Source organism: Aspergillus lentulus (assembly GCF_001445615.1).
Source record: "Aspergillus lentulus DNA, contig: Alt04, strain: IFM 54703, whole genome shotgun sequence".
Taxonomy (NCBI): Eukaryota; Fungi; Ascomycota; class Eurotiomycetes; order Eurotiales; family Aspergillaceae; genus Aspergillus; species Aspergillus lentulus.
The window spans coordinates 2,937,815-2,954,459 of record NW_028322122.1 but is presented as its reverse complement, the minus strand read 5'-3'; the positions used below and the strand labels follow the sequence as shown (position 1 = coordinate 2,954,459).

General features: G+C 49.2%; 8 protein-coding genes across 8 annotated transcripts; 4 read left to right on the top strand and 4 right to left on the bottom strand.

The window, feature by feature from the left end:
• Positions 1-964: 964 nt before the first annotated feature.
• ALT_2241 (uncharacterized protein) lies at positions 965-2,266 on the top strand (the record flags this gene model as incomplete). The annotated part of the gene is made up of 1 exon (XM_033563325.2): positions 965-2,266. The coding sequence occupies one exon, from the start codon at positions 965-967 to the stop codon at positions 2,264-2,266; it is 1,302 nt and encodes a 433-aa protein (XP_033419216.2).
• A 371-nt stretch (positions 2,267-2,637) lies between these two features.
• On the bottom strand, positions 2,638-4,137 carry ALT_2240 (putative cytochrome b5 reductase; the record flags this gene model as incomplete). The annotated part of the gene is made up of 2 exons (XM_033563326.2): positions 2,638-3,941; positions 4,005-4,137. 2 exons carry the CDS (start codon positions 4,135-4,137, stop codon positions 2,638-2,640), a joined length of 1,437 nt encoding a protein of 478 aa, XP_033419217.2.
• Positions 4,138-5,313: 1,176 nt separating this feature from the next.
• ALT_2239 (cytochrome P450) lies at positions 5,314-7,107 on the top strand (the record flags this gene model as incomplete). Its single annotated transcript, XM_033563327.2, has 3 exons — positions 5,314-5,452; positions 5,508-6,344; positions 6,398-7,107. The coding sequence occupies 3 exons, from the start codon at positions 5,314-5,316 to the stop codon at positions 7,105-7,107; spliced, it is 1,686 nt and encodes a 561-aa protein (XP_033419218.2).
• A 325-nt stretch (positions 7,108-7,432) lies between these two features.
• ALT_2238 (uncharacterized protein/DDB_G0273221) lies at positions 7,433-8,034 on the bottom strand (the record flags this gene model as incomplete). The annotated part of the gene is made up of 2 exons (XM_033563328.2): positions 7,433-7,518; positions 7,584-8,034. 2 exons carry the CDS (start codon positions 8,032-8,034, stop codon positions 7,433-7,435), a joined length of 537 nt encoding a protein of 178 aa, XP_033419219.2.
• A 469-nt stretch (positions 8,035-8,503) lies between these two features.
• Positions 8,504-10,110, top strand: ALT_2237 (putative MFS transporter; the record flags this gene model as incomplete). The annotated part of the gene is made up of 4 exons (XM_033563329.2): positions 8,504-8,907; positions 8,970-9,464; positions 9,523-9,664; positions 9,727-10,110. 4 exons carry the CDS (start codon positions 8,504-8,506, stop codon positions 10,108-10,110), a joined length of 1,425 nt encoding a protein of 474 aa, XP_033419220.2.
• Positions 10,111-10,410: 300 nt separating this feature from the next.
• ALT_2236 (putative transporter C1002.16c) lies at positions 10,411-12,077 on the bottom strand (the record flags this gene model as incomplete). Its single annotated transcript, XM_033563330.2, has 9 exons — positions 10,411-10,528; positions 10,586-10,670; positions 10,730-10,999; positions 11,069-11,165; positions 11,223-11,352; positions 11,449-11,579; positions 11,631-11,716; positions 11,794-11,887; positions 11,967-12,077. The coding sequence occupies 9 exons, from the start codon at positions 12,075-12,077 to the stop codon at positions 10,411-10,413; spliced, it is 1,122 nt and encodes a 373-aa protein (XP_033419221.2).
• A 1,103-nt stretch (positions 12,078-13,180) lies between these two features.
• Positions 13,181-14,124, top strand: ALT_2235 (dol-P-Man:Man(5)GlcNAc(2)-PP-Dol alpha-1,3-mannosyltransferase; the record flags this gene model as incomplete). Its single annotated transcript, XM_033563331.2, has 2 exons — positions 13,181-13,339; positions 13,432-14,124. The coding sequence occupies 2 exons, from the start codon at positions 13,181-13,183 to the stop codon at positions 14,122-14,124; spliced, it is 852 nt and encodes a 283-aa protein (XP_033419222.1).
• A 325-nt stretch (positions 14,125-14,449) lies between these two features.
• Positions 14,450-16,578, bottom strand: ALT_2234 (3-oxoacid CoA-transferase; the record flags this gene model as incomplete). Its single annotated transcript, XM_089599288.1, has 10 exons — positions 14,450-14,584; positions 14,648-14,869; positions 14,928-15,045; positions 15,097-15,128; positions 15,182-15,261; positions 15,310-15,611; positions 15,672-15,858; positions 15,937-16,221; positions 16,277-16,406; positions 16,495-16,578. The coding sequence occupies 10 exons, from the start codon at positions 16,576-16,578 to the stop codon at positions 14,450-14,452; spliced, it is 1,575 nt and encodes a 524-aa protein (XP_089456434.1).
• Positions 16,579-16,645: the final 67 nt, after the last annotated feature.

Below are 16,645 nucleotides of genomic sequence, written 5' to 3'. Positions count from 1 at the left end.
AGTGCTTAGAAGAAAAAAGTATGCACACTCTTACCTGCTCATCACAGCCAGATGTTTGCGAAGTCCCACTAATAATACCAGCACGCATGGAGAACACATAGTCATTGTATAGACGCTACCGCTTCAGGGTGCTGATGAGTTTTAAGCTCTCTTTAGCTGGACAGACCTTCATAAATCAAATCAAACAAGGGTAAGTACAACTCATGAATCAAAGGCAAGTGCAGATTTTATAAGATTATACAGAAATCCTGGTATGACAGGTTAGTGGATATCCATCTATATCTTCGACCACATTGCAGACTACAAAATCAAGTACAAAATCAGTCTCCGAAAACTTAATGAATGCATCCTTACTGCACTACAGAACAATGTTAATGACCATTCCATAGTCTGTTAGTAATTCCCCACTATGGTAATTGTTAACACGAAACAGAGATCGTCAATCAGTTTGTAGTCTTATTGATGTGCTCTGTTTATGGCCCCATCTAAGCCACTCTGTCGCTCAGGCTGTGTACATGCATATAGTCATGTTGAGAGAACTGCTTCGAGATTGAAGACAAGAGTAGACTCGTGTTTGGCAGGTTATTATTATCGGAGCAAAATCCATTGGCATATGACTGACAGAACTTGTCCATGCTAATAAACTAGAACTGGGGCCGTCTATCCACCATAACGCTGATCATCAGCTAAGCGGAGGCCAACAATGCCGATTGTCTGTCGCGAGATCCATAATAGGGGATTCCGTCATGGAGCAATGTTGGTTTTAGACTCATTTATAACTGATCAGTGCTGCCTTGGTTCTGCCTTGAGGCTGTATTTTGTCCTCATTGTCTTAGGTTATAACAATGGGCTTATCGGGACGTTTCGGTTTGTGATCTTATTTTTTGCTGTTTATTCTCGCTTTTATATTGCTGTTAGTGATGCTGATGAAGACTAAAAGATTGGGACTCGTTCAAATGACAATATGGCGCGAAAGTTTGGGAAGAGCCAGCATCCTTTCACCACCAAATCTTCTTTGCTCTGTCTCCTACAAATCCTCGCAAGTCCGGCTCGCAGTTCAGCGCATGATGAACCAACAGCAACCACGACGGTGATCGTTCCAGCCACTGAAATCTATTATCCCTCATCCACCTCTACGCCGGTTCCGATCACGAGCCCCGATCGCTGGGTGATCCCGTTGGTCGGACTATCGGATGTCACCACACCTTGGGGTGCCAATGTTACGAGTGGGAATGGCACGGTGACTGCGTATGCCATATCAGTTGGGCAAGACGATAGCGACATTGACAGAAACTCTGGGGAGAATGGTACACAACCGCTGAACCGACCACAGTATACCTTGGTGGACGCCCAGTTCATAGGAGACCTCAATGGCAACCAGGTCAATTTCACCGTATCCCAGCATGATCATCACATACTCAACCTGGGGAACGACTCCCACCTGATGGTCACCACCAGCGGTACCGACGAGAATACCCCCATCCGAACAGTCCCTTTTGGCTTAAACCTAGGCCATAGAGGCGAATGGAACGGTTCACTCGCACTAGGCGGATTATACGACGCCAATCGTCTCACCGACGATGCGACATCCTGGGTCTCCATCGCAGAGACCATGAACAACAATGGTACCTTTCTGCAGACCGGCAAGCAGACCCTCTCCGCTGTCATTCTACGCGTCTGGGAGTACAATCCCGGTCCCAGTGGCACCAACACGAGCATCAACGCCAAGGCGAAACGGTCCGGTCCCTTCTCGGTCTCGGACGAGTCTGAACCTAGCATCGTCTACCCTGCTCGGTTGGATCTGACCAGCGACGCGCTGATCCTGCCACGAGACTGGTGCGGCCGCAACGTCACGCTTGAAATCAACATGTTTCCGAACCGTGTCGCAAGTGTCTCTAGTTCGATTTTGATTGGGATCCCCGGGAACCTAACAGACAGCAGCAGCCGGTGCAGCTTCGAGCAGAATACTGAGGAGATTGTCCTCGGTCGTCCTTTCTTCCAGGCGGCCTACATCTACGTTGACGTAACCGGCGAGGTGAGGATCCTTCCTGCCAATCAGTATGATCTCCCACCCAAGCCGGTTCCATTCAATGCATCTGCGAGGCTGGTCCAGCCTGACCGCCGCACCTCGAGGTATAGCCCTGGTGCTGCGGGTGGAACGCTGGTCAAGGGCAGCTGGGGCGACCGAAACTTGCCTGCTGAGACGGCGCTCAGTCGTGCTGTTGCCGTTTTACTTGTAATTGCTGGTTTTGCGTTTTTGCTTTGAGTAGACGGAGACAGCTAGCACTAGCCCATGATACCCATCAATTATGCCCTTGCGAAGAGAGTATCCTCTCGGTAATAAATATGTTCTTTCAGCGGCCTTCCCCGGGCATTGCCATGTTGTACCGGCTCCAACCGAGATGAGGTTAAGAACGTGTAAAACTGCATTTTCTAGTCTGGCGCAATGCAGTAGTCAGTTCATTTCAACTTGCACAAAGCAAGGTCCATTTGTCTACCAGAGACACTGTATTAATCTATTGTTGAACTGGAAGCAAAAAGCGACTAGACTACTCTGGCACATCGCGAGATGAACAATTGCAAGTACATTCCACTGTATGATACAATACGCCTCCCCTTGCTAATGAGAATATTAGATTAGAAGCAGAAAATTTGGTCTGTCATCTTCGAAACTGGCCCTGGTTTCTGGAATCCCATCGCAGCCAGCGTCTTCTTGGTAGCGCTCACCATGCCCGGAGGCCCGCAGAGGAGAACCTTGGTGTCGGGCGAAGGCGCGAATAGCCGCTCACTGAGGACCTCCTGGTTGACGAATCCGCTTCCATACGCCCAATTCTCCGGGGCGGCGTCAAGCATGTACCACAGCTTGAAATTCTTGGGGTATTTGCGGGCAAACTGCTCGAGTTCATCACGTAGCAAAATGTCTGCCTCGGTTCTATTGGCGTAGATAAGGCTGATCTCCGTCGTATCACGCTCGTCCTCGCAGATAGCACGGATCAGCTGGTACATAGGTGTAATTCCTGTTCCGCCGGCTACCATTCCCAGCTTCTTGCAGAACCCTGGTTTGTAGCGCATCGCGCCTTTGGGTCCTCTGAACTCGACCTCGTCACCCACTTGCAGGTTCGCTAGGTATTTTCCACTGAGCATGCCATCCGGGTAGCATTTCACGACTAATTCTAGTCTGCCCCTGTCTAGGTTGTTCGAAACGGGTGTATAAGACCGGCTCACGGTAGCACCATCGATAACAGCGCGAATAGCGACGTGCTGTCCGATGGGAAGACCAATCACTCCGTTGCTGTCGGGTAACCCAAACACGAAGCGGTATACGTTTGAAGATAACTGATCCTTCTGGATTAGCAGCAGACGCTGGAACTCCTTCGGGTCAAGGAACCCTTTAAGCAAGTGCGGATCAGTCCTGGGCACCTTGCGTGCCTTGATATGCGGGGGATACTGCAGGAATCCCGACTCGATCTTGGTGAATTTGGCGGCTTTACGTGCGATAACACCACCTGCTGCCGCACAAATCAGAGTAGCTACGATGAATCCATTGGCGAAGCCTCCCTGCGGCAGCCTTAGCCCGCTTAAGTGCTGAGAGATATATCTGTGAAGTGACCCTGTGGTGTCAAGTGCGAGCAAGGAGCCGCGACGGTTGACATAGATCAAGGAGGCGACTGCTCCCAGGAGACTGGTGACCGCTCCTACGTATCGGGTTGCTGATGAAGAAGGAGTCTGGACGGAGCTCTGAGCGATGATGCGAACTTTCTTCGGAGCGACGTATTCTTTCGCGCCCTGAAGGGTTCCGATCAGGAATTCTTGTAAAATTTCGCGCGAATCTTCTGAATGACCAATGTCTTCAAATGCTTCTGTCGCATCTGAGCCGGCAACCTCAACCAGAACATCTGCGCCGCCGGGATGATCTTTCTGGTACTTTGTCACGTCGTACACTGTCAAGTCTTAGCAACTGAAGGCTCCAAAGTTTGCACTCTCCTGAGGGTCATGCGACTTACCTTGTCCGTGGATCACAATCCAATTGTCGTCCTTGCGGTTATGCAGTGCAACTTCCTTCAATGTGTACTCAGGTAAATCAACAACAGGGCTTTTCTGAGCGCCGCTGGCATCTGCCATCACTGAAACGGCCATTGCTAAACGGTACAAGAATCAAAGGGGAGAGCTTCAAGTGAATATAAGTAAATAGGGTCGATTCGGGTGGGCAGGCCGTTCGCGGATTTTTATAAACCATGTCGACGTTAGCAACCATTGAGGGAAAGCATCGGCCAGTGGAAAAGACGGATAAAATTCATTATTCTTCCTCAACCACTCTGTATCCATACTCTATTCTCGTGCACACTGAGTACTCCGTACTAATGATCCTTCTGCAAATTATTATTATTCAGTCGGAAATGAGAACCTAATGATGATCTCTAGTATCCACTCTCGTTTGCCTTCACCGGCGCAACTTCCCCTGCCATTCTAGCGCACGGCACGAAATTCTCGAATCGGCATTTTTACCTCGGCACAAACAACACTTTTAGTCTTGCTTTTGTTGTTGTCTGAGATCGGCCCGAACATGGATGGTTTTCTCTGAGAATAATAATGCTGGACTGGTTCTGGCTCGGCACGCCTTGATCCACGCTGGAAAAGGAATCCCTCGGTCGGGTTGCCGAAATGCACACAGTACAACTTCTCATTGAATGAACACGCTGTGCATCGCTTGCAATCTTCCAAATAGTAAATGGACAACATCAACATCCTGATGCGACTCGAATCAGTCGAAGTGAAGCAGATTGATCCCTGATGGTCATTATGATTTCCTGTTAGACGTCTGTCACCATTGTAAGGAGTGATGTTGTACATGTCCCGTCTGCATAAGCAGAAATCTCTGGTTAGTGGTGGGACTTCAATGTCGATCGCTCAATTAGCGTTGGCTTTAATCTTAGAATCCAACACAAAGCTTCAAACAGCCGAGGCACTCCTTGAAATAGTAACCTTTTCTGGAACATCTTCGCTGACGGAATTCAGCGCATCCGACTACGTAGTAGTCGAGACGGACTCGCCGATTCCGTTGAGCCCGTAGTACACGGCCCTTATACATGAGGTGGATACACTATGCAGTGATGCTCTGGTTCCTCTTGCTGTAGTTCGGCTTTTATCCGAGTCGCATCTTATCTCGAGGCATTTTGCATAGATTTGCAAACTCATATACCCCCTATAAATGATTGAGGATGGCCGTCCGTCCTGCTTCTCGGTTCGTGTCCGACAATATCCCATCCCTCCAAATCATTTTGCTGTGGAGTCTGCATACCAGTTTTCGACAGGATGTCGACGACAACCAAGCTCTTTCACCTTCTGGGTGAACCCGTCTCGACAGCAAAAGAGATCCAGTTTGAGTCAACGACGACATATGAAGACCTACGACATCTGATTGCGGCGCACTTCGCGATTGTTGAGCCCAATGGTAAGGACCATCTGAAACGCACAAGAGCACAATATAGATAAGCTGACCTTCGCAGGTATTGGATTCCTATCGCAGGATTCTATCCTACATGACGTGCCCGAAATCGCCGCTAGTGAAGATATCATCAGCATCACAATCGATGGGAAGGCGGTGCGCGAGATACCGGGCCCCAAGGGCCTTCCATTCATTGGGAACTTCTTTGAAGTCTATCCCGACCATCTGGGCAATCATCAGCGCCTTTTTGAACAGTATGGGCCGATCTTTAAGACAACCAACATGGGTCGCACCGTATACCATACCAACGATCCACAGCTCTCATCAATTATTTTCGCCGAGACAGACTTCTTCACGAAGAAGATCAATGCAGCGCACCCTCTGCATCCGATCAAGAATCAGGAAGCCGGTGTCTTTTTGGGCGATACCGATACACCGGAGTGGAGAACTGCACATAAATTCCTGCCACCCGCACTTGGCCCCAAGGCCGTGCGTCATTATGCTCCCATGATGCAGGAAACGGTTGAAGACGCTTTCAATGTCTTTGATGCCCTAGATGAGAAAGAGGAAGCATGGAACGTCTATCAGTACATGCTCAAGCTTGGGTCACAAGCTGTTGGCAAGCTGGTCCTCGGAATTGATTTTAAACACTTCTCATCTATCGATGCACCTCCACATGAACTTGTCTACCGCATAGCAGAGTCATTGGAGCTGAATAAGAAAGTGACTGCATGGGGCGATTGGTATGCCAATTTACCGTTTGGTGACCCGCAACGGTTGAGAAATGCCAGAGGGCGTATCATTGATATGGTCAATGAGTCCATCCAAAACGCGGCTCGCGGAGGCATTGAAGATCTTCCTCTCCAGGATGCGGCATTGAAAGCATCCAACATGGTTGGTACGTAATAGCTTCTTCCAACTTGAAATGAATACCTTGGCTAATCTCACTAGACTACGCTCTCCGAGCCACCGACAACAAGGGCGAAAAGCTGCCTAAAACCAGTCTAATGCAGGCATTGGTGGTAGCAACAGGAGCCGGCTTCACAACCACCAGTTCATTATTATCATGGCTTATCTACGGCCTCGTCACCTACCCTGGGGTGCAGGAGAGGTTGCTGCAAGAGCTCATCGACAATGGCATTGATGCCGACACGCAACTTACTGCGGACTTGACGGATCGTCTAACATTCATGGACAAATTTATCAAGGAGACCCAGCGTCGGCATAACCCTTCATATCAGCCTGGGCGAACCGCCAAGGTAGATATGATCCTTCCTGGCGGCTACAAGCTTCCACAGGACTCGGTCGTCATTGGCGCTCTGCACCACCTTCACAACAATCCGGAAGTATGGAGCAATCCTGCGCGGTTCGATCCTGACCGCTGGGACACAGAGGAAGTCAAGAACAGACACAAGACGGCCTACATTCCCTTCGCCACTGGTCCTCGCATGTGTATCGGGTTCAACTTCGCTTTGCAAGAAGTTAAAGTCTTCCTGCCCAAGCTGGTGTACCGATACAAGTTCACCAGGGAGAATGACGGGCATATCGAGTACGATCCCATGTTCCAACTGATTCGACCGACCAACCTATATGTTCGCGCCGAACGGCGCGTCAAATGGCCGCCAAGGTCAGACAAAGCAGCTCCATCGGCTTCACTGTGATGACGACGTTTCCACTATAATATTTGGAGATTTCAGGCATTTGTCGGGCTTTATTGCTTGATTACAGACTTCTGTAGTATAGACTAGCGTTTTGTTTTATCAAAATACCACTTTCACTAGGAGCGTTGTCTGTGGGAATCATTTCTGTGTACGACTAAGAAGAAACAATGTGTGGAATCTGTGTGAGCAGCTTCTGCAAAACATCTTTTGAGATACTTGAAACATGACACCCACATAACATTTTACAAATCACCTTATAACCTTCAACACCAGACCTTACCATGGTGCAGTCAATAAATCAAATGCGTACCTTCCTTGATACCATCTAACAAAAGGTCGCAGCACTCTCATTAGGGAAAACATGGTCAACATTGCAGGAAGGGTCGCCGCCAGGAACAAAGAGCGGAGTGGCTAAAAGTCGTCATTGTTACCGACCACAGCTCAAGATGGCGAATATAAGTGCAGTGGCAACATACCATCAACAGCCAAATCCACGCTGGGATTACGCACGATGGACAAGTCGCCCGTCGTGGTCAGGCTCATTTCGCAGTTGATTTGGTCCTGGCCTCCGTCGGTGGTGTTACTGCCCGTCCAGATATCGATGTGATGGATACCAGAGCTGGTCCACTCATCTGCGCACTGAGAGCAAATATCCTCGAACCGGATGTACTTGTGTAGATAGGGGGAGAAGATGACTTCGCACTGCGTGAACTCGCCAGGGGCCGAGGCGAAGGTCAGAGGATCGTCGAACGTGCCGATCCCGCCGGCTGTGAGGCCACGGCCACAATCGTAGGCGATTACAGGGCCCGGGGGATCATTGTCAGGAAATCCATAAAATGTATGCATGACCGCAGGGACGATGTCGCATGCTTGGGCCGAGGTGAAAGCCAGAGAGGCTATGGCTGTTATCATCAGACGATCTCTCATGGCTGGTGTGTCACTGTATGGTTATAGTATTTGCTTGAATTCGAGACATTGCGATCAGTCCTCATGGCTGCGCCAATTTATATCTTTTTGCCTTGTTATGGTGCCATGGTCATTGTCCTCTCGGACTGTCATTCCTCAGTGACGTAGAGTCCTTCCATTGGTGAGACTTTCCGGATGCTTGGTACACATGAGTAAGATGAACAGAACTAGACAGTCGGACCTACACGCAGATATATGCAGGAAAGTGTGAGATATAGGATATCATATTGAAATGGTTGTTGTCGTTTGATTTCCCAGATGGATCAAGCCATTTCGGCCGATTTAGCCGGAAAAGGAAGCGGGCGATCGGCGATGGCTGCCTATTTTTTTGCTTGTCTGGGATGAGGAAAACAGTCATCTTGGCGACGGAGAGAAAAGAGAGGTATTCACTTTTACCAACTCTGACCAGTTGACTGACCCATCCGCTCACATGGCGTCCACAGATTCTGTTCCGGGCAGATTTAATGGTCTGCATAGAAAAGTCCTCGGCGAGCTGGGCCTTCTGACACTATGGCATTCATCATTGGACGTCAAGGTTCTCTGTGCACAGCGCTTCATCCGACTCTTCGCCTATGGAGGCTCAACTCTGATCTTAGCTTCATACCTGTCTGCCTTGGGCATCTCAGATGACCGCATTGGCTTATTCATGACCTTAACTCTGGTCGGCGATGTCGCAATCAGCTTCGTCCTTACTCTCTTCGCCGATGCAATGGGCCGCAGAGCAGTCCTGGCTTCCGGGTCTGCACTCATGGCCTGCAGCGGTATCGTCTTTGGTTTATATGGCAATTACTGGATTCTCTTAGCCGCTGCAGTTCTCGGTGTCATCAGTCCCAGGTGAGTGCTTCCCTGGATCCGACCGATGCCCCGTTCATCGTGTTCACACTTGGCTTTCGCAGTGGTAACGAGATTGGTCCTTTTCGAGCTGTTGAGGAATCTACTCTGGCTCATCTTACTGCCAAAGAGCATCTTAGCGATATCTTCGTCTGGTACTCTCTGATCGGCACCGCAGGCACAGCCCTCGGAATGATGGTGTGCGGGTGGATCATCAACCTCTTGCAAACTACCAAAGGGTGGCAATATCTCCATGCATGCCAGATTGTCTTTTTCGCATATGCCGGGATCGGTGCAGTCAAGTTTCTTCTTTCCATCTGCCTAAGTCACGATGTTGAAGCCGCCAAGAAGGACAAGAATGGTGCTACTGCCTCTCAGCAGCAACAACGAGCAGCTGATGGTCCAGAAACCCAGCCTCTCCTGGGCGAAAGAGCCAATAACGAGGACAACCAGAAGAATTCACTCTTCTCTTTCCTCGGTAGTAGCGATCTCGTCTCTTTAGTCGTCACACTCTTCGTCTTGTTTGGTCTGGACTCGTTCGCCTCAGGTTTGGCCTCATTGTGCGTATTATTGGTACCCTAAGATGACAGCACAGATCGAACTGACCCTGCTTCACAGATCCTGGATGACATACTTCTTCAAGCGCAAGTTCTCTCTGCCCGAGGGAGAGCTCGGCTCGATCTTCTTTACCACCAGCTTAATCTCCGCCGCATCGATGCTGGTTGCATCTTCCATAGCCAAACGGATCGGCAATGTCAAGGTTCGCTCTTCGCCTACAATTGCATTCGTCCATTGCCACTCAGGTTCCTGACTATATCACAGACCATGGTCTTCACCCATCTGCCGTCCGCCATCTGTCTGGCACTCATCCCAGTTCCCTCCGCTCTGCCGGCAGCCTTGACCTTCTTGATCCTCCGTGCCTGCTCACAGAGCATGGATGTTGCGCCACGCAGTGCCTTCTTGGCCGCTGCTCTTCCGCCCGAAAAGCGCACTGCAATCATGGGCGCCATCAACGTCGTCAAGACTTGCAGTCAGAGCTTAGGCCCGCTCATCACCGGTGTTTTGGCAAATCATAATCTTTTCGGTGCCTCTTTCACGCTAGCTGGTATCCTGAAAGCAATCTATGATATCGGTATGCTAATAAGCTTTGCGGGGAGAGAGCGTGCGCAAAGGATGGCTTCGAATCAGCCCGGAGAGAGCGCTTAGATGTTCGGTTGCGAACATGAAGCCTAATTCTGGCTGTTATTTGCGAATTACAACACGTAACGGGGCAGTTTTATGTGGTATCTAGATCATCCTACCGCAATTCATCTTTCTATTGGTTGTACAGATGAAAAATTCTCAGGAAACTCCCGGGTTCATAGTGTTGATGACAAACGTCCTGAAGAAGTTCTTATTGTCATATCACATTTTCATATTTCTTGTATAAGAAGATCATCTTCCGAGGATCAGCTCCGATTGGGAGTTTCGTCTTCACTAAATACAGTATGCAGGCATAGACTTCCTTCACAGAACCATCTTGAATTGTGGATCCCTATCATCGTTACATCCTGTATACTGTGCATATTTGCCCTGCGCCTTGTCTCTATTGATTTTAGCGCAGTATAAGACATTCAATAGGATCCTGTGTATAAGATCAGTTGGACAGCCATGGATCGATAGACAAAGCTGTTGCACTTACATAACCCATGCGAATATAAGCAGGCCGAGAACTATTGTGTGGCCTCGATGGTAATCTGGCTTATCCTTGTCAGGGTAGTTGAATGCTGGTAGAAAACTCACATGTCAGTCCAGGAACTTCAGCAAGTAAGGAACGAAGTCTCACTAGCTACAAACCCTCCACAGTTTGCAATTGCCAACTGCATCGCGGACGTAGTGGCCCGTTTGTAATGCCCAGCGGAGTTGTTGGAATTCCAAACCAGAATACATGGGACGCTGCTGTACATGCCCGTGGCCATGAGGAAGGTCATCCCATACTTGACTTTGGCGGACTCGATGTTGGCAATCGCTCCGTAACCAGCAATCGCAATCGGCAGGATAAATAGCATAATAATACCACGGACCTGCAGCCGGTCTGAGATGACAGCCACAACGACTGGACCAAAAAAATGCATGCGGTCAGCGACTGAGTGAACCTGCATTGATTGATGATAAAAGTGCCCACCTGTGATTACAGCTGCAACAGCGTACGGAATAACAGTCCAAAGCTGCACTTTGTTCGCATCGTCCGCAAAGCCGCTTTCCTTGATGATGGTAGGTAGCTAGATTTCTGTCATGAGCAAAGATATTTGTTTGGTGGCAGTCAAGAGTCGACTGACAAAAAGACCAAAAGAGTATAACCCAGACAAGATAGCAAAGTACGCTGTCGCTGACAGCCACATTTTTAAGTCCAGTACACCTCGGACAACCTCGGACCACCTGAAGGCCTCATGTTCAGCCTCAATAGTTCTGTTGGGTGATGTCAGCAGAGATCGAAATTTGAAACTCGATAGTAGGGGGGCATGCGGCTTCTGGGTTGAAAGATTGGCAAAAACCTCGACATACCCTTCAGGCACAGATGGATTATCCAATCGCATTCTCTCACAGGCGAACTGTCGTTCCTCCACTGTCAAGAAAGTTGCCGTTTCTATATTGTTGGGAAGACAGAGGTAACTAAGAGCGCCGCACGCGAAAGTCTGGCAGGTATCAGAAGTAGGACAGATACTCTGTTCGGAGAATTGGCCTACCAATAGACCCTCGATGATCATAATCCAACGCCATCCTTCAAGACCACCTCGTGGTCCAATCGCTGCCAATCCGCGAGCCAAAAGCCCTATTATCAAGAATGGGGTACTTCGCGTCAGCAATCACCTCTCTCGAAAGGATTACCCAGAAGGAGGTCAGCTTTACCTCCAAAAGCCCCCGATAACGAAGCCGCCGTGTAGAATAGGCCGATGCGAAGGGCCAAGTCAGAACGTTTATAGAAGGAAGACAGGTAGAGAACCTGACGGAGTCTTAGTCTCGCTCATTGGAATACAGCCAGCCGGTATCAGAGAGAATGATCTGGGATAAGCTTCACATACCATGCCAGGTAACAGTCCTCCCTCTGCTACACCGAGTATGGCACGAACAGCAACGAAGCCACCGAAATTACGCACGAAGCCCAGGCACATGGTGATGATTCCCCAGACCATTGTGAGAGTAGGTAGCCAGATCTTCGGTGACGCCTTCTTAATTATTAGATTGCTCGGAAGCTCGCTACCGACACAGGCTCAGCAACATAGTCAGAAAGCTTTCAGTCATTGACGCTCACCTGCAGATGTATGTGAGATAAAAGACCGTAAGACCAATGTCATACTGATGACCAGTGATGTTTAAATCATTTTGGAGACCAAGAATCTTTGCGTTTCCCACGTTTGTCCTGAAAGAAGCTTTTGATCAATCTTCAATCAAGTGAACCTGGTACTAATTGAAGAGATGTTCTGTTTCCTTACCTGTCAAGGAATGAACATAGAAAAAGAAGAGCCAAAACTGGAAGAATCCTATCGAGGATATTTTAGCTATCTAATTACCGTAGACGTCGGATGCAGATTCGCAGCCCAACCTCGTGTCCAGCTTGAAAAGAATACTTCGAGTCAACTTCCGTCGGCGGGCATCATCGAAAGACATGTTATCTAATGACTCATGTTTGACATCTTCCAATGCCTCATGGCTAGGCTTCATTGTATCCATGACTATATGTACGGACAAACTGTAGAGAGAACATGAGAATCGAAAGTAATCAAGATCATCAGAACAGTATAACGAACGTAGCAGGGGGTCGAGTTAAGTATCTGATTGAAGATTGGCAGAACGATGGTGGGGAGTGTTCCAATCTCGGCCACCATTTCTGCAACCGATGGGCAGATACCACAACTACAAAAGTGAATTTGTCATTTTCTGTTTGTATCCCCGCACTTTTTCCCCCAGTCCAAGAAAACCCCGGGTTGCTTAGTTTTGGGCTCAAAAGCTTGGCGTTGAATCTTGGGAATACTGATTCGCTCTATATTATCACGTGACTAATTTGGTAAAATACCGTGTATAATCACGTATTATTCCGCTGGGATTGCCGGACTCAACCGACACCGCCCGGAGTCCAGTTTTGGCGCCGAGACATCCATCATCAACAGCTCGGTCGGCGAAATGGCCGATGTCAAGATCATGGCCATTCCTCGCTCATCCGACCAAGATCGCTCATCATCTTCAATTGTGCAAGATAGGCTACTCCCTTGGCGCTGATCGAAGAGATTGAGAGGACATGTCGAAACTATCCAGCAGCCTCAAGGCTCTGATCAACGCCCCGGGTGCGCGCTCAAATACTGTCCCTGCCCCTCGCAATATACGCTCCGTGTACCAAAAGATTCAGCAAAGCGCTCTAGCAAACAATGTTTCTTCACCGTCATGGCTGGCTTTGTCGGTTCGTTAACCCTTCCTCACTCGCCCCGTATGAATTCCCCAGCGAACTGTCCTGAGATGACTTTGACTTATCCCGTTATCTACAACCAACAGACAGCCGCCACGATGACTATGAATTCTCCCGATTCCCTCGCGATCTTGTTTCAATTGGTTGCATCGGCTCAGACAGAGGAGGAAAGCGTAGCCACAGCAGAGCTAATGCGTGAGGTGGGGCTGAAATGCATCAGTTTCAACGGCATCCCGCGGACGATCAACTGCCTCAATGCTTTCAAAGCGAGCTTGCCCGAAGCCGTCAGCAAGAAACTATCGCGTACTCCGACTCGAGTCCCGGACCCAGGGAATATCAATGAGATTGGTAGGCGCGGCCGAGCCTTGTGGGACTCCATCTACCGACCCTATGAAACCAAGCTTGTCAACAAATTGGCAGATTCGCATCCTGATCTGCCTGTCCATATTTTGAACAGCCATTACGGTGCGCTATTGTCGGATCCTGCTAAGCGGACTACCGGTGCGAACGCTGGACGCATCGTGACCTCTATTGTCGCGATTTCATGCCTGCGTGCGCAGTCGGGTGTGGGACCGCAAGTGACATCGCATGTGTTTGGTCTGCGAAAGGCAATCGAAGATGGGTCATGGGCTGACGACGTCGAAACTGAGCAAGGTGCCCTGTGGCTGGCAAGTGATGAGGGTAATACATGGATACTGGCCAGCGTGGACGATATCGTCCAATCGATCAGCGAGGGCGCGGGGTCAAATTTTGCGCCGCTCAGGACCTCTAAGCTTTGATCAGATGCCCTGTGACGATGATGTTGTTGTGGATAGACTTGGATGACCCTTGGTGTATATATGTACATAGAGACATCTTCCCTCGCATTGACTATGTACAAAGGCCGGCTGCTCAATCCCTCGGGATCGATCTTTGTGCGTCCCGTGCAAAGCACGTCACTGGTGAAGTCTTACTGGAGGAGGGGAATGGTGTCAACACTCCCTCCTTGTTCATGTAGAAAATTGTTCATAATATAAGATTCTATACATGATGTCTACACGATGCGTTATTAACATGGCAGCCAGCATTGCCATGTGCGATTTCAAAGGTCGGAATTGAGCGATTTCATTCCATAACCTCCAATTTCTCTGCAACAGCAAAGTTCGCCCCTGTCTTGCTTCGGACTTCCTCAACTTCTACCCCTGGGGCGAGCTCTGTCAGCAGAAGCTCCCCTTTGCTTCGGTCAACCTGGAAAACACACTAAATAGCCACGGGTCAGTCGGACTATAGAGACTGGGGTCGCATCCGGGTCAGTAGGCTTACCAGTTCCGTGATGATTGTACTGACGCAATTTGCGCCTGTCAAAGGCAGGCTACAGTCAGCGACGACCTTGGGAGATCCGTCCTTGGCGTTATGACTGGTAGCGACAACGATCTTTGTTTGGTCTGGATTAGAGATCAAGTCCATAGCTCCTCCCATTCCCTTAAAGACCTTTCCGGGAATCATGTAGTTCGCTAGATCGCCTTTGGCGCTCACTTGCAGGGCCTGCTTAACATTAGCCCCTGTACTCTATTCCTTCACAAGCATAATCTTCCTCACTCACCCCGAGAATGGATACATCAACATGTCCCCCCCGAATCATGCCGAACGACTCAGTGCTATCAAACGTAGCTGCGCCTGGTATGAGGGTGACTGTCTCTTTGCCAGCATTAATGATGTCCCTGCAAGCCGGTCAATTCACACATACACTATGTCCAATGAACAGAACTTACGGGTCAACTTCGTCTTCAGTGGGATACGGTCCCTAGTCATAACCATTAGTTGATGTTGTTTGGCCAAGTCTGTAGGCTACCTCACCATGCCCAGAATACCATTTTCTGACTGCACCCAAACTCTCACCCCTTCCGGCAAGAATGACGGAGCCAGTGTGGGAATTCCTGACGAGTGTCAGCGCTTGAGTGGCCCGAGAAGACTGAGGTACTTACCAACACCCAGATTAACGTAAAATCCTTGCTTTAGTTCTTTCGCTGCTCTCCGGGCAATGCGGTTTCTCTGAACCATGGCAGGGTTGCTTGAGGTCTTACTCGCATCCTCATTTTCGGGAGTCCGTAATTTCTTGATTTCGATGTGCTTCTCTGCCGTAGCAGGAACAACGCGATCCACAAAGATGCCCGGCAGGTCGACATCGTTAGGGTCAATGGAACCGACCGGAACGATGTTTTCCGCCTCCACTATAGTAAGAGTGGCAGCTTTCGCCATGACCGGACCAAATGCCTTCGTTGTATACCTTGGGGAAATTCCATTGTTCAGCAAAATTGACTGATGCATGAGCGGATAACAGACCTACCTGAAAACACAGTTTCCTACCTCATCTGCTTTCCAGGCACGAAGGATAGCCACATCACCAGTGAGGGCTGTCTCCATCAGATAAGTTTTACCATCGAATATCCTCGTCTCTCGTGGTGTGCCACGCTCCAATACTTTTCCAGACTCATCTAGCCGGACGGGTATTTCTCCCGCTTGGAGTAACGTGTCTGCGAAAAAAAAAAAAAAAGTTAAGTGAGAACTGTAGATGCAATGTATTGAATGAAGACTTTCGACTGAAAACTTACGCGCTCCCGTGGGGGTGAAGAATGCTGGAATCCCAGCTCCTCCGGCACGTAATCGCTCGGCTAATGTTCCTTGGGGACATAGCTCAATAGCGATCTTCCCAGCCAGATACTTCTTCTCCAAAGCCTTGTTGTTCCCCAAATAGGATAGGATCAACCGATCTACTTGTCCGGCTTGAGTAAGTGTAGAAAGTCCTCCTCTTCCAGGAGCGCCAGCGTTGTTCGAAACGGCTGTCAGGGAATGCAGATTTTCAACCCCTCTACGATTGATCGCCGATAGAAGTGTATCTGAGTAATGTCAATCTGTCTGTTGAACCCATCTTCTTGTGGGGAAGATATTTACCTGCAACACCGCAAAGGCCAAATCCAGAGCTCAGGATTGTAGATCCGCTTTTGAGGTCAGCGACAGCCTCATCTGCATCTCTGAATAGTTTTGAAGCGCCACGCTCGATCTTGGGTGCGAGTGTCTGTTGCTGCGGAGTGGCAGTTGAATATCGTACATGGCGAATGTTTGTTGTTGGAAGAACAGGTCGCGCACACGCTTTATAACATGTCCCTAACTGTGACCATGGACGGGTAACAGTATATGTTCGAGTTGGAGATATGATTACTGAACCCCGCAAAGTCGCCATTCCTCGTCAGCATTAAGAGAAGTATGCCACCCAGGAGAGAAAAACAGGGCTGCGAATCATGTATATGGTGTGAATCTGGA